The sequence below is a fragment of the Bidens hawaiensis genome, unplaced genomic scaffold (genome assembly GCF_021521415.1).
Source record: "Bidens hawaiensis isolate Kalapana, Puna unplaced genomic scaffold, B.hawaiensis_p1.1 tig00048840_1, whole genome shotgun sequence".
NCBI classification, from domain to species: Eukaryota; Viridiplantae; Streptophyta; class Magnoliopsida; order Asterales; family Asteraceae; genus Bidens; species Bidens hawaiensis.
Genome location: NW_027506092.1, coordinates 26,383 through 47,952, shown reverse-complemented (window position 1 = coordinate 47,952; position 21,570 = coordinate 26,383). Strand labels below are relative to the sequence as shown.

Genomic DNA, 21,570 nt, shown 5'->3' with positions numbered 1-21,570 from the left:
GGGCACGGGATCTAACTCAAGGATTATACGGGTGATCGATCCAATGTGGCCAACTAACATATCCGAGTCTGACAACGACTCGTTATTTCATAGTTAGATCAGATTTGCTAGCGTAAGCGACTACGATCTTGCAATGCAGTTTCAGAGAGTAGTTCGAGTCTGTTATGCATTCAAGATTGATAGCTGCACTGACTGGAGGACTAAAATGTTCCAGAAATAAAGAATTAAGAGCTCGAGACGATGGGGAGTTTGTTGATACACGTTTTGGACGTCTCGGTCTTTATTAGTTTATTATTATAATTACATGATAATGTAAGGGCTATTTTGTAAATACGCCCATTGGCTCTAATGTAAAGCTATTCGTTACACCGTAACGAATAAGCTACACTCGTTAACCCTGATTAACGAATGTGACAACGAATGAGGGCATTTGTTATAGTTTAAATGTATTAACGAATGAGTATGTTCATTCGTTATGATTATGTTAACGAATGTGTCATCTTCCCTATATATACTTGTAATATTATCATTAATGAAATGAGTTTTTTATTACTATCATCCTGAGTCGTTACGCTGCCCAAATTCTCTCTCAACACACACAGTTCATACATTAATCCTAATACACCTAATCGTACTGATCAATCAACGAACAACACGATGTCATCATAGATCTAGATCCACAGTAGCTCTATCAAATATGAAAGTAATAAAGTAAGAATGAATGTGTGTATGAATGAAAGGTAAGTTAAGTATACAATATGTGTCTTCGGGTATATATATATATATATATATATAGCAAGGTTAGAATAAGAAGTAGATTTTTCTTAAGAAGTGTAAGAAGGAATCTGAACCGTTAGATGCTATATAACACAGGGGCAAGATGGTAATCAACCAAATATTTTAATTATGGATTAAATTAGAATTATTAATGTGATCCCTAAAATTTTGCTAATATTCTGGACATGATGGACAATTTTTGCTAATGGATACAGGAAATTATAATCATAATCAAACAATATATTCTTCAACAATCTAACCAATAATCGTTACGTTGTTCATTCAGTAACCAGGAAAAAAGATTCAACATGACTAACTACAAGGAAGACAACGAACTATGGTTGCGGCTGTCCTATTGTGTGAGGGTCAAGGCAGCGGCGATATGGAATTTGTTTTGTAAGGTGTTCGGTGGTGGCAGTGGTGGTGGCCAGCCACCTCACCGACGACGGCTTATGGTGTTATTCTTTCCTAGTTCATGTCACCAAAATAAAAAACTACCGGCGGTGGTGTTTGTCTTCCTTCATTTATGGAAACTACCGGTAGCGTTTTTCTTAGCCGAATTTTGCTAACGGCGGAGATGAATGGTGGTGACGGTGGAGTGAAAGGCTTCGTCAATTCCTAGGCCGTTTTTCTTGGCCGGATTTTACCGATGGCGGAGGGGAATGGTGGTGACATCGTAAACCTAATCCCTGGTTTTATTTGTCGGATTTTACCGGGGGCGGAGGTGGATGGTGGTGCGGTGGAGTGGGGTACGTCGGCGGAGGCGGTGGTGGTGACGGCGGAGGTGAATAGTGGTGACGGTGAAGTGGGGGGTGTACGGTGGCGGAGGCGATGGTGGTAACGGCGGAGGTGAATGAAACGTCGCCGGCTTAATATGCTTTAATAAATATTTTTTGTAGCTAGAGTTAATACTAATTATGTTTTAATTATTGGTGTGTTTTTGTTAAGTGTGTTTTTGTTCTTGGTGTTCTTAGTGTTCTTGGTGTTCTTGATGTTGTGTTCTAAATATAGATTAATATTTGGTGTTGTGTTTTAAAACACATTGTAATATAGATTACGATATGTTTGTTGTGTTGTAATTTAATTTTGTTTCCATAATAATATAACACACCGGACGAATATACCCTTAGAGTGTTATAAAACAAAAACAAAAAAGAAAAACACGTCGCCTAAAAAACACACTTTCTATCTAGACCATCAGATCATCAAATCTAACACACCAGATTACTTCTTATACTTTTTAGACACCCTGCACTTCTTATTATAACTCCACCCTATATATATATATATATATATATATATATATATATATATATATATATATATATATATATATATATTCTAATAAAAGACTACCACTTTTGCCACTTGTCGATCTCATAGCCATCCTTACATTTTTTTTAAACAATTTTAATATATGGTCCTTATATTTTAAGACATTTCAATAAATGAATTTAATATTTTTTATTAAATGTAAATCCTTATCAATTCATTTATTAACATTAATGGTGAAATAAGAAAATAAGGAAATATAAAAATTGAAGTTGCAGATCTGTTAGAATAAAATTTTAAAGTCACGGGCAATTGCAAATAAATAAAATAAAGGAGCATCATTGTCGAAGAATTTGAATTTTATAGTAAACTACAAATTGTTTTTAAACTGGGATTCGAGCAACAGTGCATAATTTTTTATATAAGATTGGTTTTAAATTTGGATTTAATAATTTTCTCATATGCATTTGAACTCAAGAAAATGTGTATTTTTTTAATTTTCTCCAAACATTTTCTATAAATATTGAAAACATGGAGAATACCTATTATATATATCTTGTTGTTTAGCATTAAATCATTGAAGTCGAATACTAAAACTATAATCCATATGTATAACGATTTACTATATGAACTATATGTCTTTTTGTAAGGGTTCATATGAAATTAATCTTTTATTTATATGACTTTTTTGTGTGGTATAAAATATTTTAGCAATAAGAAGATCAATATTTAGTTTTCAATATTTTTCTTGCATAACTCAGACTAAAATGATTCATAAACATATATTTTATGACTTGATTTATACTTTTTTATACATTTAAATATAGTTAATTTAATATGTCTTATATGACAAATTAGTGTTTATTATGGTTTATATAAGACAAATTGGGTTTACATTAGTATTACATGTTGATTAGTACATAATTAAAGTGTTTATTATGGTTTATATTCAAATAATAAAGCTATATATAGATTTTAAAAAAAATTACAGTTATAACATTTATTATTAAAATATTTTATAAAAATTCATTAAGATTCACACTTATTATGTTGTAACTTAATAGAAATATTTATTATTTTTATTTTTTATTATTTGTAACTTAATCACGCTCCTCTTTACATTTCAAGGAATATATTCTATTTTCACATTAATTTAAAAAAAAATAGTTAATCCAGTTAAAAGTCATTTACAATGTTTCCATAAAATACGAAATCTTTGCTTCTTTTTTGTTTTCTATAAGTTGTTAATATATATATATATATATATCGATTAATTAAATATTCCAACAACTTCCCATATTATTAACTAATAGCACGGGATTAGTATTCAAATTTAAGCATTTCTAATTTAATACTTTCAGCTACTGTAAATAAGAATAACCACCTTCACTTTATGCAGCTTTAAATTTTCTAACATTCTACTAACTCACTGTTATTTGAGCATGGCTTTAAGGTTAGTATGTTTTTGCCATTTTCATGACAATTACATTTCATATGAAATGAAACAAATCATTTTGTTATAGCTTTTCAGTTTTATATGTTGTTTGATTATACAATTGTTAATTGTAAAATATAAATCAATTAAAAATTTGTAATACACAGAATATTAATGGCAACAAATTTATCATAAATTCAAAGATTCTAAGGATGATTATATCAACAATGTTCAGGTAACCTGGTTTTTGGGATAATCATGTTTTTTTATAAACATGGGTAGATGATCTCAAATGACATCATATTAATTGATTAAAAGGTATGATATTTTATGTGCATGAATAATTTTTTTTCTTTTTCTTTTCTTTCTTTTTTTTTTGTTAATTTCATGAATACGTTATCATTTATCTAAGGCTGGTATGTACTTGAAAAACCTTATTTGTCACACAAAAGAGTTATAAGCAGACCTATATGTTACCTTATCAAGAGTTGCACGCAGACATGAACTAAAGATTTTGATTTTTGATAAACAATGTATACCGCCTAATACAATCACAAAATGTAGTGTACAAGGAAGGTCCACTTATTTTTAACAGATTGGTGTAATCTTAATTATGTAATTTCTTTAATTTTATGTAAATTATAATTGTATTAACAATATATGATCATTTTGTTGACTGTATTTCACTTAATGGTTAAAATTTAAAATTTTCATCAATTACCCTTGTAATACACGGGCCTCAAACTAGTGTGTGTGTGTATATATATATATATGTATATATATATGAAGGTAATATATGTTGCCTGATTAACTAGAACTCACTCAGCATAGCTGACTATTAGTATGCACACAGACAAATATGTTAAAGTAGCTGGCTTGAGGAAAACACATGGCATTGAACTGAAGAAGCTGGCATCTTGAGAAGAATGTTATGATGTTATGTTGTATTTGCAAAGACAAAGTTGAATGATGGTAAGACAATATTTAAAGTTTTATGTAATGAATGGTTGATGTTTTATATTCTGCTAAAAGTTTTTAAATTAACTCTTATATTTAGAACTGTGTTTATGAGGAAATCTAATGTCAAAGTAGGGCACCCGGGAATGGGGCCTTACAAGTTGGTATCAGAGCATAATTTTGAGAGAACTAAGCGTCCTACATGCTTAGACTCAGATAGAGAATGGGACTTAAAGAAGAAAAGGAAGAAGATGCCAGTTCAAGAAAGCCATGTGTCGCTCAAGCAAGCTTGGTAGTGGTAAAAGGCGTGATTAACCTCATGTGTAATGTAGGAAAGAGTAAGAAAGTTAGCTTAATTGCTAGAAATAGAGGTATATGTTTGCGTATATATAATGATATGAAATGTTTAATAGATCGCCTGACTGTTTATAAGTAGAAACTAGCACAAGTGGAATCACAAAAGGAAGTGTTTAGGACACAGAAAGTAACATGATTAGTTAATCACAGCTGGCCACTGCCATTAACTGTTTGCCTTACTATCCTTGTATAAAATAGTTTTTAGCGTGATGACGTTTGCGTTTTTTTTATAGAATTCAAATGGCGGGCGCAAGAAAGGTTATTGGATAGGGAGGTCGTAGGGGGAGTCGTGGTATGCCACGTATTACCCCGATACCTTCCGATGAACTAGTTACTAACACAAGAGAAGAAGGAAGTACAGCTAGGCAAGACCCAAGTAACAACGAGGTGTATCACCTTGATCCTGCCATTCAAGCTATAATTACTCAAGCTATGGCTAATGTAGTGAAAGATATGCAAGTCGGGAAAGAAACATTATATCCTCTCACTTCAAAAAGATGTAAATGATGCCCAAAGGGTAGTTTGAGAAAGAGATATCATATCCTCTCACTTCAAAAAGCGGCAGGTGGGGCCACATTCCCTCACACTCTCTCTTTAAAAAGCTATAGAAACTTGAATTGTGACGCGTGTTTCTCTATCTAGACGTAAATATAAAAAATGTAAACTCTTGTAAAGACGGTTGAAACATAAGTAAATTCTTGTAAGCTCTTGATAAAGCATGTAAATATTTGTAAAACGTAAACTATGGTAAAACATGTAAACTCTTGTATAAAGTATGTAACAGACGTAATGCAAAATATGCAAAAATAGTTCTCAAAGTTCTTAATTTCAAAAAGTTTTATTAGGATCTTCACCATATATATATATATATATATATATAGAGAGAGAGAGAGAGAGAGAAAGACTATTTTGAATACCTACTTAATTGTAAAAACTATGGAAATCTATTTCCAACAATTAATTTCCAAGATCAATAGTTGAGATTGATTGTTTGAAGTTGGGCCCACATGAAAGATGTAAATGATGCCCAAAGAGTAATTTAGGAAAGAGACATTATATCCTCTCACTTCAAAAAGCTACAGGTGGGGCCGCAGACCCCTCACTCTCTCTCTAAACAGTTGTAGAAGCACGAATTGTGATGTGTGTTTCTCCTTTTAGACGTAAATATAAAAATGTAAACTCTTGTAAAACATGTAAACTCTTGTAAAAGATGTAACTCTTGTAAAGACAGTTGAAACATATGTAAATTCTTGTAAGCTCTTGGTAAAACATGTAAATTTTTGTAAAACGTAAACTATGGTAAAACATGTAAACTCTTGTATAATGTATGTAACAGACGTAATACAACAGATACAAAGTGGTTTTCAAAGTTCTCAGTTTCAAAACGTTCTTTTAGGATCTTCACCACACACACACACAAACATATATATATATATATACATATAAAGAGAGAGAGAGATATGTTATTTTGAAAAACCTATTTAAGGGTAAAAACTATGGAAACCTATATCCAACAATTAATTTTCAAGATCAATGGTTGAGATTGATTGTTTAAAATTTGTCCTATATGAAAGATGTAAATGATGCCTAAAGGGTAGTTTGAGAAAGAGACATTATATATCCTCTCACTTCAAAAGCTGCAGGTGGGGCCACATTCCCTTCACTCTCTCATTCTCTAAAAAACTGTGGAAACACGAATTGTGATGAGTGTTTCACTATCTAGACGTAAATATAAAAAATGTAAACTTTTACAAAACATGTAAACTCTTGTAAAGACGGTTGAAACATATGTAAAATTCTTGTAAGCACTTGGTAAAACATGTAAATTTTTGTAAACCGTAAACTATGGTAAAACATGTAAACTCTTGTATAATGTATGTAACAGACGTAATACAACAGATGCAAAATGGTTCTCAAAGTTCTCAATTTCAAAAGGTTCTCTTAGGATCTTCATCATATATTTATAGAGAGAGAGAGAGATAGGTTATTTTGAAAAAAATTACTTAATTGTAAAAACTATGGAAATCTATTTCTAACAATTAATTTCCAAGATCAATTGTTGAGATTGATTGTTTGAAGTTGAGCCCGCATGAAAGATGCAAATGATGCTTAAAGGGTAGTTTGAGAAAGAGACATTATATGCCTCCACTTCAAAAAGCTGCAGGTGGGGCCACATTCCCCTCACTCTCTCTCTCTAAAAAGCTTTAGAAACACGAATTGTGATGCGTGTTTCTCTATCTAGACATAAATATAAAAAATATAAACTCTTGTAAAACATGTAAACTCTTGTAAAGACGGTTGAAACATATGTAAATTCTTGTAAGCTCTTGGTAAAACATGTAAACTCTTGTATATTGTATGTAACAGACGTAATGCAACAGATGCAAACCCTTGGTAATGCGTGTAAACTCTTGTAAGCCGTATGTAAAGCCGTAAGTTGTAAATACATATACAAAATGTTACAAATGTAGAAACAATGCATTGTTAACGCATCCTTTAAATAAAAATTCAAAAATGTTCTTGATAACATAATTTTCCATTCACCACTTTTTTCTTGCAAATCAAAACGTAAAACGTATGTAAGAAGAATGTAACTAAATAAAATATTATTGTTAAGACAGTAAATGTAAAATGTAATTGAACATAACATATTCAAAATGTAAAACAATGTAACAAATGTAAAAAATTACATTTTCAGGCGTATACTCAAAGTCAACAATATATAACAAATGTAAAACATTTAATCTTGTTTTTCAGCAAACATTTACAAGTTATTATATCAAAGTCCAAACTCCAAATGCAACAAACGAAAATGAAGAGGTCCATTAACAGATTCAAAATGTCACAAATGTAAAAAATTTGCATTCAAGCGTTCAAAAGCTCATAGTCAACCGCCATCTGCCACTTAGATAAATATGTTGTACCTATTAAAATGTGCATAAAAAGAATAATCAACTTAATTAAAATGAAAATACTATCTTATTCATGGGATGTTTGAAACGCCAAACACTTTATAAATAATAATCATTATTCTATCAGGTTTGTTGTTGGGTGATTTCAGGATTCCAAACAATAATAAATATAACTTGAATTAGAAAGAAACTTGACCATGAAATTGAATGATGTTTGGCAAGGCCACTGCGGTTTCGGCTTCACTCTACTCCAGCCACAAACATCGCCTCCATGGCCTGAATTCAAGGATGGCGAGTTCTGGTGAGCAAAGGCAATGACGGTTATTCAGCTCCATGGTTAGAAAAGCTCCATAGCCTGTATCTCTCTACGTCGTAGTTGGTATCGCCACTGAAATGAACAATGATTTTGGATCTGGTTACAACCATGAAATCAAACGATGGTGGCAGTGGTGGACATCGATAAAGACGGTGGTAGGAATGACAGGAGATAAAGGGGAGTTTGTAAAAGTTGATGAAGAAGAAATTAGGTTTGGTGCAAAAATATGTAAAGTAAATATCTTACAAAAGGGGGTCAAATTAGATTGCAAAATGTGAGGAACACTCTACTAATATGTCCTTTATCTTCAAATCTGGACATGTGACATATTCATACACAAGGTTTTTAAAGTTTGCACTTAAAAGAAGGTTTGCATTTAAGTCTTCTCCTATATGTATATATATCATGTAATTACGTACCATACACATGAATCATATGAACTTATGTCCTTCAATACATAGATAAAAAATTCTTGCACATAAAATAATGAATATACGGTTTCGGATAAGCGCACATATTAGTTATTATATGAGGATATACATATTATTTGGTGACTTAGTACTCTTTATATTCTAAACAAATAATGCACGTAACATATGTATAAGTATAGATCACAAATTTGAGGAATCTTAATATACTATTAAAGCAATACAAGATTTTCACATGATATTCAACTAGCATGTTTGCATAGGCTTCCAATTCATCAATTTTTCATTTATATAATTTTCATATGTTAATTTGAACATTAATTTTAAACATTAACTCCTAAGTTGAAGAAAGTTTCAACATAAATTGTTATAATTATCATTTATTGAGTAATAAAGACAATTAATGGTTTTCGTTGTTATTTTTTTTTTAAATTTGAGACTTGTAATTTTATTTTATTTTTTTGGATTTTGAGAAATTATTTATGAACGTTTGGACTGGATGTATGGATGTTTGGATTGAAATGGTGGTTTAAGCCATGAGGTTTGGATTATATTGTTGCTTTATTAAACGCGCGATTTAATTAAAATATAATTAAATCTCATTGTTATATTCATATTTTTAGCACTTACAAGAGGCCTTATTCGCTAAACATACTTAGCGAATGAGCCTTTATACATTAACTGTAAAGACTAAGCTACCCCTATCCTGTTCGAACATTTGCGGACACCAAATATGTGCACTTGCAAGAGGTAAGGCTTTCTACATTTTACCCTCCCCAGACCCTATAATAGCTTTGCTATTTGTGGGATTTACTGAGTACGATGATGATGATTAAGTTTAATATATTTTCCGTCCGTGTGTAACATGGGATCTAACCTAGTCTCACAATAATGATCTTAGTCTTTAAGAGAATTAAGTATTAAGTGTTGGGGATATGATTCACTTGATCAAGATGGGTATGCTTGATAAGAATTGAGGAACACTGTTGCTAGAAAATGATAGTTATGAAGACTTTTGGTATAATTAGTGCACATAAGTATTATTGGGAAATGATGATACAAAACCAAATTATTGCTATTGAAGATAAAATGACGATGAAAAATAGGTAAATATTAAAGTGTTGCTTTTGGTATGAACTGGGTGTAGAAGTAATAGATGTTGACCAAAACATTTATAGAAGAAACTAAATTTGTAAACGAATTTGTTGAAGTTGACAACGATATAATTAGGAATTGTAGGAGATATTTAAGAAGCTAAAATGATATGAAGACAATTTGAATTGCAAAGAAATCAGTTGTAAATCATTTGCTATAAAAAAAACTCTAATCTAGGCTTATATTATAAATGTTATATTAAAGTTTGACGTCGCATGTGTCATCGTATTATAACCAAAGCCAAATAGTCTTAAAAGCATATCTTATGTTTCTAAACCAAATTTTTTTAGTTTTTTCCGGCCGCATAAATTTATTGACAATCATTTAAACACATCGCTTAACGACTAATTAAATTACCCGCCAACTGTTATTTACACAACGAGCCCTCAACTATTACCAATTTGAGGAACAAGAACCATAGTGAAAATGAAAAAATAAAGTAAAAAGCTTTAAAAAGAAATAAAGAAAAGATGAAAATGAAAATAAAAAAGAGGAGGGAGGGAAGGCCTGCTTTCAAAGTAGTCTCATTTCGTCTGCTTCAAATTCAAGCTGTCTTTTTTTTTTATAAATATTATTATTATATATTACTTATATATATACAACTTATTATTATCTCTCTCTTTGTTCTAGAATCTGTATATACCGTCATCTCCTCTTGCTCCCCCACTTTAGGGTTGGTTGGTTTGTTGTTTCGTTCTTCATTCACCGGCGTTAGGGTTTTACACTCTCCGATGGCGTCGGAGAAGCTTTGGGATTTAACTCAACCGATTGACGTTGCTCTGCTTGACGCAACCGTTGCCGCCTTCTACGGCACCGGATCTAAAGATGAGGTTTCTTCTCTCTCTCTCTCTCTCGCTTGCTCTATTCATACAAATTCAGAGCAATGTGAAGCCATTACGCTGTTTTTTACTTGTTATTTCTGTCAATTGCTTCTTGTTTGACCCGTATGTGTTGATACTGTTAGCGGATGTATGTGAAGCCATTACGCTGTTTTTTACTTGTTATTTCTGTCAATTGCTTCTTGTTTGACCCGTATGTGTTGATACTGTTAGCGGATGTGTCGATGATGTTCGTACGCCTGTTTGCTTCGTTAGATTGGTTGTAACTTCATGTGCTGTATCAAGGATTGATAGTTGGAAGTGGTTTAGAGTAAACCTAGGGTTTGATTGTGGTTGTGATAGTTGCAAATGGCTCAATTCGGTTAAGTTTTTTTTTTTCATTTGTCTTTTTTTTTTTTGTGAAATTATGGTGCTATGTACTGATTGCTGGTTGGTATCTTAAGATTTGCACTGTCTAAATAAGTAGCTATTGAAATTATTGATTTGCTGATGATTTAAACTGCTTGCTAATTGTTTATTGCAAGGTTTTGATTATTTGAGTTGCTAATATATGTTAATCTGAGGTGTTATCGTATGTTTTGACGGTGTACGTACATGATTTGTTTCATTAGATTGCTTATAAGTTCACGTATTGCATGAAGGATTGATAGTAGGAAGTGGTTACGAGCAAACTTAAGGTCTGATTGTAGTTTTAATAGTGTAAATGGCTCAATTCGGTGTCAGGTTGAGGTTTTATATTTTGCATATCACTTTGTAGTTGAATTAGGTTTGCATATATTTTTTAAATTTATGGTTTTATCTCAAGATTTGCACTCTCTAAATTAGTGAAATTACTGATTTACTGATTACAGCTGGTTATACAGCAAATTTGAACTGCTTGCTAATTAGTTATTGCAAGGTTTTGATTATTTAAGTTGCTAATGTTTAGATTTGTCGGTTTTACTGAGTAGATTGCTTGAATCTGAAGCACAACATATAAAAATATGAAAAAACATATAAAAAAGAGATGTGGTGGATTAAGTTTTCTAAATTGTGTCACTTAGTTGACTGGTTTGGTTTTGAGGTTAGGCTACATATAAAAAAGAGGTGGTGGATTAAGTTTTCTAAATGGTGTCACTTAGTTGACTGGTTTGGTTTTGAGGATAGGTTACATAAAATGTTCAAACCGTCAAGAATTGTATATTTGTAATTTTGGAAGGAGCAAGCATACCAAAAGCTTAGTAGAGAACTTATAGTTGTGTTTAATACTTTAATAAAAATGAGGAGATCAGCTAAATTGTGATGTCATGAAAGGTGGATTCCCAAGACTTTATAAAAAGCTTATAGCAGATGAATGTGTGTGAAACTAATGGGTCTATATAATCTCTATTTGTGATGATGTCTCATTGTTTTACTTGATCAAGTTCTGTTCACATTTTTCTCACTGTGTTTTAATGTTTGTATGCTAATATTATAGAGGACTGCGGCTGATCATATATTGCGGGAGTTACAAAACAATCCAGATATGTGGCTACAAGTGGTTCACATTCTGTCTAACACACAGAGCTTGAACACCAAGTTTTTTGCTTTGCAGGTAATTATTTTTATCTTCTGTGATCTCTTAGTCACATATACATGCGTGCATTACAAATGTCAACAAACATTTGAGAAGTTGTGGCTTCCCAAGTTGTTGTTTTTTGTATGTTTTCAAAGGAGTTTGCTTGATGATCAACTATAGTGTTTGATACATAATTTTTTATTCTCACTTTGTAGCTGTAATGTCAGATAGAATTGACTAGTTTTCTGTTTTACAGGTTCTAGAGGGTGTTATCAAATATAGATGGAATGTATTGCCTGTTGAACAACGGGACGGAATGAAAAACTACATATCTGATGTTATTGTAAATGTATGAAACTATGGATTGCCATCATGTTTTTCAAGATTCTTATTTCTTACGTTTAAAATATTTAACACGTTTATTAATATTTCATGTCTTTAGCTTTCAAGTAATGAAGCTTCTTTTCGACAAGAAAGGCTGTATGTCAACAAACTCAATGTTATACTAGTTCAGGTGAGTTGTTTGTTTTTTCTTCCCATGTTTTTTTTTCTGTCAGTTCATTTTTTATTTGGAAACTTTATTGAAATGACTGCAGGTTTTGAAACATGAGTGGCCTGCCAGGTGGCGAAGCTTCATCCCTGACCTGGTTACTGCAGCAAAAACTAGTGAAACATTATGTGAGAACTGTATGGCAATACTGAAAGTATGTCTAAATTCTTTTTTACTTGTATCTTACTGTATTGTTCTTGCTTGCATGGTTTAAATGTTGATTTGCTTATTTGCAGCTTCTAAGTGAAGAAGTATTTGATTTTTCAAGGGGTGAAATGACCCAACAGAAGATCATGGAGCTTAAGCAATCTCTGAACAGGTAATGATAACTGTGATAAGTTTAAGAACATATGTGAGAACATATCTTTGAACATATAGCTTTTGTTGGTAACAGCGAGTTTCAACTCATACACGAGTTGTGTTTATATGTTCTATCCGCATCTCAAAGAACAGAGCTAATTAGGGCTACGCTGGCCACATTACATGCTTTTCTTTCATGGATTCCTTTGGGCTATATTTTCGAATCTCCACTGGTGTGTTCTTTCTTTTTCATTGAAACTACAAGTGTAAATTAAATTATGCTGTTTCATGCAAAGGTCGTGTAATTGAATCAATGTTGCTTTGTGTAACAGTTGGAGACACTTCTTAAATTCTTTCCTGTGCCATCATACCGTAATCTGACCCTTCAGTGCTTGACAGAGGTAACACTTACTACTTTTTTTGAGTATGATTGCAACTAACACTCACGTGCCATTTATTCATTGTCACAGATTGCATCCCTGAATTTTGGGGATTTTTACAACGTGCAGTATGCTAAAATGTATACAATCTTCATGGTTCAGTTGCAGGTATGTGAGAATTTCATTGATAGTGATATATTAAACTTCTACTAGTTGAGTGCCCGCACGATGTAGCTGGGAATAACATTTTAAGGTTGTTAGTGAGCCAAGGCTAGCTCGACTCGAACTTTACACCAAGCCGACTCAGCTCAGCTCCAAATTAAAGCTTCGTCTTGATTATTTTGATATTTATATAATTTGAATACTATTAATCATATTTTTGTAAACATATAAAATGAAAAAAAAAAAGAATAGAGTTGAGTAATATTTGGATATACACAAGGGCTCAAAGTTTTACATTAAGGTAGTGTTTGGTATGAAGTAATGATAGGTGGAATGGAATGAATCATTCCAAAGGAATGAAATAAAACAAGTTTGGTTGTCATTCATCAATGGAATGAATCATTCCTAAGGAATGCAATTCCTTCCATATATAGCATTTTTGATTCCTTAGTAAAAGGTGGTTTTTCTTTCATTCCTTCAAGGAATGGAATGAAAAATGATCAACAATTATTATTATTATTACTTTTATCATCATCATTATTATTTTATTATAGTATTAAGTATTATTAAATTATAATAATTATTATATTTTTATTATTATATCGTATCATGTTATTATTAATGATAAAAATATTATGTATGTATAGTTTACTATTTAAGAAAAAAATAATAACAAAGTTATGATTCATTTATTATTATATTATATCGTATCATGTTATTATTAATGATAAAAATATTATGTATGTATAGTTTACTATTTAATAAAAAAATAATAACAAAGTTATGATTCATTTCATTCCTACGTGGTAACCAAACAAGACAATGAAATGGTAATGATTCATTTCATTCCTTTTTCCATTCCATTCCCTTGTTCATTCCATTCATCCGTTCATTCCATTACCCTATACCAAACAGACCCTAAATAGTATAATGTATTGATAAGTATCAATTATATGACATCGTGGAAACTTTTTTAATTGTAACAAGTTTATTTATGTTTTTTTAACAAATAGATAAGGGGTTAGATATGTAACTAATGGGGATATGTAACTAATGGGAACATCAAATTGTAAACATTTATCATTTAAAAAACTTGTACATTCATGCAGTAATAACTTGTACATTTCAAACCGTCCATCTGATTTGAAAAAAATTTATATTGAAACGTCGGCAAAAATAAACCCGTTTAAATGGGTAGGCTCGGATTTTTTTAATCATATTTTTGTAAAACATATACCATATACGATTAAAATGAAAAAGGATAAAGTGAGTTAAAAGTGGGTTAATATGAGGGGTCAAAGTTGTAACTATTTCTTAAATTAACAAAATTTGAGTAAAGTTGAGGTACCATAATTGTAATTATATATGTTGAAATCAAATAAACGTGGGTGGATTATGTTTAAAAGACCACTTTGTCCCTTTATACACATGTTCCTTAATGCATTGGAAATTGTAAATCCCTTAAAAGAAACTTCTTAATTTGCCCTTTACTTATGTATTATATATAGATAGTTATATCCTATATTCTGCCATTAATGCTTTTTCTAAGTTTGTGTTTGTTATTTTAGACGGTGCTTCCGACTAGTACAAATATACCAGATGCATATGGAAATGGCTCTAGCGAAGAACAGGTGATTGTAGGGGAAAAAAGTGAATGTTATGTGGTTTTAAGCAAACTTAAAACTTTGACTCTTATTTTTTTTTCTTTTATCTGCTTACAGGCATTTATTCAGAACCTGGCATTGTTTTTCACTTCATTTTACAAGGAAAGTTGTATTTTTCTTTTCATGGCTATTGTTTCTCTGTATGTCTAGTTAATGCCTAAGTATGCCTATGCTATCTACTTCTAAAATTAAATAGAAAGTTGTATACTTAACAAATTTAACAAGAAATAAAATCAACTTGTTGACCAAAATCAATGTTACAAATATCTAACAATGTTTATTCGTTGGTGACGAAATGCTGCTTCTTTTTGGCCAACGAAAATTGTAGAAAATTGTTTTTTAGTTTTTCCTTTCCAGGATTAAGAGAATAATTAATCTAATAAATATCAGATAATTATTATGTTTAATCTGATGTAAACGCTCTTGATGCAGTTTCATGTTCGCATTCTTGAATCCTCACAAGAGAACGTTGCTGCACTTTTGATGGGCCTTGAGTATCTCTTGAACATTTCGTATGTGGATGATACAGAAGTTTTTAAGGTTTGATGTATTAACTTTGTTTCTTTCTCTTTCCAAATGGAATATTATACTTCTGTTTTATATATCATTGTTTATTAATATACGTGAACAGGTTTGCTTGGATTATTGGAATTCTTTAGTGTTAGAGCTTTTTGAGGCTAACCACAATCTTGATAATCCTGCAGCAACTGCAAGCATGATGGGACTGCAGGTAGATTATGCTTTACAATGACAATTTTTGTACAATTATGGTCTTAATCTTGACTTTTGTTTCTGTTAAAAAACCTAGACTCAAATGATTCCTGGTATGATTGATGGTCATAATTCACAATTGATGCAAAGACGACAACTCTATTCTGCACCAATGTCAAAATTAAGAGCGCTCATGATATCCCGCATGGCAAAACCTGAAGAAGTTTTGATTGTTGAAGATGAAAATGGGAATATTGTTCGTGAAACCTTGAAAGACAATGATGTCCTTGTTCAGTATAAGGTAATGGTATTCGTACTCATATATATGGTAAGATAAATACTTGAAACGTCCAGTGAGATTTTTTATGGCTAATTATGTATGTTGTTGCAGATAATGAGAGAAACGCTTGTCTACTTGTGCCATCTTGACCATAATGACACTGAAAAGCAGGTATTGTTTTTTGTTGAAACCTTAACAGTTGTATTCACATCTTCTTTCAGTTTGTTGTATTAGTTTCTAAATGCAATTTTGTAATTTTTTTTATAATTACAGATGCTGAAGAAACTAAGCAAACAACTAAATGGCGAGGATTGGACATGGAACAACTTGAACACTCTGTGTTGGGCAATAGGGTCAATATCCGGGTCAATGATGGAAGATCAGGTAATCATACTTGTGGACAGCATATAATTTTATGTTTCACTTTTTATTAACGTCATCATATTTGTTTTTTTTGAGCAGGAGAATAGATTTCTTGTGATGGTTATTCGTGATCTATTAAATCTCTGTGAAATTACTAAAGGAAAGGACAACAAAGCTGTTATTGCAAGCAACATCATGTATGTTTGTCTGATGCTCTACTATGTTTACCAGCAGTTCAAGCTTCTGTCATACATTAGTTAGTTAACTTTAGTGTTCTACAGGTATGTTGTTGGACAATATCCAAGATTTCTAAGAGCCCATTGGAAGTTCTTGAAAACCGTTGTAAACAAATTGTTTGAGTTTATGCATGAAACACACCCTGGGGTTCAGGATATGGCATGCGACACATTCTTGAAAATTGTTCAGAAATGCAAGCGCAAATTCGTCATATTACAGGTAATGTTGTAATACATAATTTGGTTTATTTATAGGTTCCACAGTTTGATATCATTATACATTTAAATATAAAACGAACATTTTTGTTTCGTTGCAGGTTGGTGAGAGTGAGCCTTTTGTCTCAGAACTGCTTACCACTCTTCCAACAACCATTGCAGACCTAGAACCACATCAGATACATACATTCTATGAATCTGTAGGTTAAACTGCCCTATTACTTGATAATTGATACTAATGCAATTGTTTAGAATAGAATTTTGTTTTATGTCTACAACATGTTGTTGGAATATATTGTTTTGGTAGGTTGGTTGTATGGTTCAGGCAGAATCCGAGGCAGCAAAGCGTGAGGAATATTTACAGAGGCTAATGAGTCTTCCCAATCAGGTAGTATTTTTTTTGAAGGATGTAACTTAGTACAACCAGAATATTATGTTATATGTTAACCTTTTTATGCAGAAATGGGCTGAGATTATAGGACATGCACGCGGTAGTGTGGATTTTCTGAAGGATCCAGATGTGATTAGGACTGTGCTTAATATATTGCAGGTTTGCACCTGTACTGAATGTTTGAATTTCTTTTTTACTCATTATCAAGATTAGTTGCGGTTATGTGTAATATTATGTACGAGCACTTTACTAATTTACATGGATGGTCTCTGTGGTTTGGTCCTAATTTTGGTTTTCGTTCTTAAAAGTTATAGATTTAGTTCTCAGTCACCTGGTTTGCTTTTATAATTGGTCCCTCATCAGGCACAATTACTATTTTGCCCTTTTAAAAGTTACATGCTAAATTCTTCACTTATTTACTTGTTTAGAAGTCACAGTTTAACCCCTGATTTTGGTTATTAAAAGAGTAAACAAGTAAAGGGGCTAAAATGTAACTTCTAAAAGCCCAAAAAAGTAATCTTACTTGACCCATGGACCATTTATGAAAGCAAACTAGGTGGTCGGGGACTAAATCCAAATTTATACCAAACCACAGGGACCATTCGTTTAATTTACTCTGTCCTGTCATTTTTTGTTTACTATTTTGTTTTCTGCAGACAAATACAAGTGCTGCAAGTGCACTCGGGACACATTTTTTGTCACAAATAACCCTCATCTTTTTGGACATGCTTAATGTCTACAAGTATGTTTCAAATTTTCATCACCTTTTTTACAACACAATCCATTGTTTCAACACAGCTAAAATACTTCATGAATTTATCATGCTTTAATCAGAATGTACAGTGAGCTTATATCATCAACTATAGCTGAAGGTGGGCCCTATGCATCTAGGACTTCTTATGTAAAACTTCTGAGGTACAAATGTTTATATCATTATATTAATATTTAATTACATGTTGGATTGTCTTTACTTATGTATCCATTTGTATCAAAGCAGATCTGTTAAACGGGAAACCCTGAAGCTCATTGAGACATTTTTAGACAAGGCTGAAGATCAACCGCAAATAGGAAAGCAATTTGTGCCCCCGATGATGGATCCTGTGCTTGGCGATTATGCTAGAAATTTGCCCGATGCTCGAGAGTCTGAAGTTTTGTCTCTCTTTGCCACGATTATTAACAAGTAGGCTCTGGGTTCACAACATTTGTTATTTTTCTCATCATGGTCAAATGGGTCAGCAGTTAACCTTAACCCAATCGACCCATATTTTTTGTTTCAAATCTAGGTATAAAGCTGCAATGATAGATGATGTTCCTCGTATATTTGAAGCTGTTTTCCAGTGCACCCTGGAGGTTAGAACAGTTTGATTTATTGATAACTAGTGTTTTTCCCGGTGCGCTGTGCCGGGCAGGTCAGTAAAAGCCGGGCGGTGGTAAAACCCAAGCGTTGATATGGTAAGTCGACGCGAATTCGGTCGGTTTTGGTTCCATGCGTTATTGTATCGGAACTAAGACAAAAATAAAATTAATAAAATTATAAAAATTGGGGTGGACCAATGGTGTGGCGTCGGTCGGTACAACTCGATCGTTGGTAAAACCCGACCGTTATCGATACCCAAATTTGGTCCGGTTTCCGTCGCGTTCGGCATGGTACAGTAACTAAAAACAAAATAACAAAAAAAAGAAAACAAAATTCACATTCGGTAGGTTTTCATTACGTTCATTACGGGCCGAAACCATAAAGAAACGAAAAACAAAAACAAAAACAAAAACAAAAACAAAAAAAATTACTGCCAATAGTGTGCCGCGAAGTGGCCCAATATGGGATTTGCGGCACCAAACTTGTAAATTGTTATATATAATATTAATATAATTATTGTTTTTATTTATTCATATTTAACATTAGTTGAATTTGTGGCACATACAGATGATTACAAAGAATTTTGAAGATTACCCTGAACATCGGCTTAAGTTTTTTTCATTACTTCGGGCCATTGCTACCTATTGTTTTGGAGCTTTAATTCTTTTGTCGCCCGAGGTTTGTGTTTGGAAATTTGTTATCTAAATTAATTTCTTGTTTAACATGTATTATGTTTTAACTCGTTTTTACATATCAGCAATTAAAGCTTGTTATGGATTCGGTCATGTGGGCTTTCCGACACAATGAGAGAAACATAGCTGAAACGGGCCTTAATTTATTATTAGAAATGCTTAAAAACTTCCAGGTCGGTGGATTTCTAAAACTTTTATTATTTTATTTTTATGTTTATTTTAAAATCCTTATTTTCTAATGTGACAGACTTCTGAGTTCCGTAATCAGTTCTACCGGTCTTACTTTGTGCTGATTGTGCAAGAAATATTCGCTGTTTTAACAGACACATTCCATAAACCTGGTTTCAAGCTGCATGTTTTAGTGCTGCAGCATTTATTCTGTCTGGTAATACTTATTTTATTTTTTGCAGAAAATATAAGAATTTAAAATGCTTAACAGTGAGAGTTTCAGGTGGAATCTGGTGCATTGACTGAACCCTTATGGGATGCTTCTACTGTTTCATATTCTTACCCTAATAATGGAGCATTTGTTAGAGAGTACACGATTAAGCTTTTGTGTGGTTCTTTTCCCAACATTCCATCATCAGAGGTAATAAGGAGAATTATATATTAGATGTAGATATATAGAGAAAGCAAGAATCATGAGAAAATTTAAAAGATACAAAAATACCATTTTCAAACAGTTTTTTTCTTTCATTTGTATATTTTTTCATTCTTTTTATATCAGATTAATCTTTGCCAAAAAAAATAAAAAATATAAAAAAATTGTGTAGTTAGCAATGCATATATGTACCTCATATAAGATACATATATTTAGCTTTGTGAGCTATATATTTTTCTTTATTTTTTTAATATATTATACATACTAATTGTAAAGAACTAAAAAAATTGATTGGCTGGTAGTAGTTTGCTTGTAATTTCTCATGAACCCTTCCATATATACGATTTTGAGGGTAGTCTTCGTTTATAATATGTATTATGATTACACATATGTAATTTGGTTATTATGCATATGTAAACTTGTGATTACGTATATATTATCACAAAATTACATATAGTAAATGACAAAATGACTTTCAATATGATTGTTAGGAGTTTTTTTTGACTTAAATTATTTAGAGTTCTAAAGAGATCCAAATCCTGTATATATATTAAAATCTTGAATACGTCATATTTACCCAACCTAAAATCCATATTATAAAATATTCCATTTTGACATAAATATCCTTCTCATGTAAAAATGCCGTTTACAAGAGAATGAGAAGGGTATATTGGTCATTTTGTATAATATATTTAATAAAGTAAGTAAATAAGAATTTTGAAGTGCTTTGAATGCTTATTATATATATGATATTAATTTTTTATTCAAGTTTGATTTAATAGGCATTAATAGTTGATTTGATGGTTTACTTGCTTTTACAGGTGACAAAGTTTGTTAATGGATTGTTTGAGTCAAGAGCTGATCTTTATACATTTAAGAACCACATAAGGGACTTCCTTGTGCAGTCTAAAGAGTTTTCAACACAAGTAAGCAACTTACAGTTTGAGCAAATTATGAATTTTAACAAGTTAATAAAATCAAATATTAATACAATAAATGTTTATGTTGTGCAGGATAACAAGGATCTTTATGCAGAAGAAGCAGCGGCTCAGAAAGAAAAAGAGTGGCAACAAATGCTTAGCATACCCGGGCTAATTGCACCCAATGAAATACAAGACGAGATGGTTGACTCATAAATTGTTATCCCGCTTGGCGATTTTGAAGCTCAAGTTTTTTTTTCTTTTTCTTTTGGGATAGCATTGATGCGTGTGGGGGTGGGTAGTTGGGTCACTGGGTGTAGAGTAATGATAGATTTTTTAATGTGGTGACTGTTTGTGTGGTTCATCTTTTGACTTTGTAAATGGATGATAGAGACAGTTACTTCTCTGGTTCTCTTATGGGATTTCGAATAGGTGTAATTATATCAAGTTTTCGGCAAATTTATTATAAACGCAATCGTTTGAAAACTAATGATCAAACAGAACTTTTTAAGGGGTTAAAATCAACCTGGTCTTCTGATACATGAGATTAGTTTGGCAAAAGTTCGAACTAAGCCTAATGAACCCGAACCTTGAGTAAAGGATTTACATATTTGGTATAAAATTTGTGCATGTTATTGTTATGTTTTTGGTCTCTGAATTGTATTGCCATGCTTCCGGTTTTCAGACTGGACGGGCGTTATAAGAGCATTCATGAACCGGCATATTAATGTTACATCATATTCTAAACTTTTTGTAGAAACG

At 31.9% G+C, this 21,570-nt stretch overlaps 1 protein-coding gene across 1 annotated transcript; it reads left to right on the top strand.

Moving 5' to 3' along the window:
- Window positions 1-10,340: 10,340 nt before the first annotated feature.
- Window positions 10,341-21,061, top strand: LOC143616679 (protein EXPORTIN 1A-like). The gene is made up of 31 exons (XM_077089438.1): window positions 10,341-10,439; window positions 11,905-12,021; window positions 12,242-12,334; window positions 12,428-12,499; window positions 12,582-12,689; window positions 12,772-12,854; window positions 12,930-13,068; window positions 13,168-13,236; window positions 13,306-13,383; window positions 14,946-15,008; window positions 15,099-15,144; window positions 15,475-15,581; window positions 15,673-15,771; window positions 15,850-16,053; window positions 16,144-16,203; window positions 16,306-16,416; window positions 16,495-16,592; window positions 16,677-16,851; window positions 16,949-17,047; window positions 17,155-17,235; window positions 17,308-17,397; window positions 17,895-17,980; window positions 18,073-18,153; window positions 18,236-18,418; window positions 18,522-18,588; window positions 19,163-19,273; window positions 19,353-19,460; window positions 19,535-19,672; window positions 19,739-19,876; window positions 20,710-20,814; window positions 20,902-21,061. Exons 1-31 carry the CDS (start codon window positions 10,341-10,343, stop codon window positions 21,022-21,024), a joined length of 3,231 nt encoding a protein of 1,076 aa, XP_076945553.1. The 3' UTR covers window positions 21,025-21,061.
- Window positions 21,062-21,570: the final 509 nt, after the last annotated feature.

Coding starts and splice junctions, on each gene's coding strand:
- LOC143616679 (XM_077089438.1), top strand. CDS start 10,341: ATGGCGTCGGAGAAGCTTTGGGATTTAACTCAACCGATTGACGTTGCT. Junction 10,440..11,904: donor GCACCGGATCTAAAGATGAG/GTTTCTTCTCTC, acceptor CTAATATTATAG/AGGACTGCGGCTGATCATAT. Junction 19,274..19,352: donor TAATTCTTTTGTCGCCCGAG/GTTTGTGTTTGG, acceptor TTTACATATCAG/CAATTAAAGCTTGTTATGGA.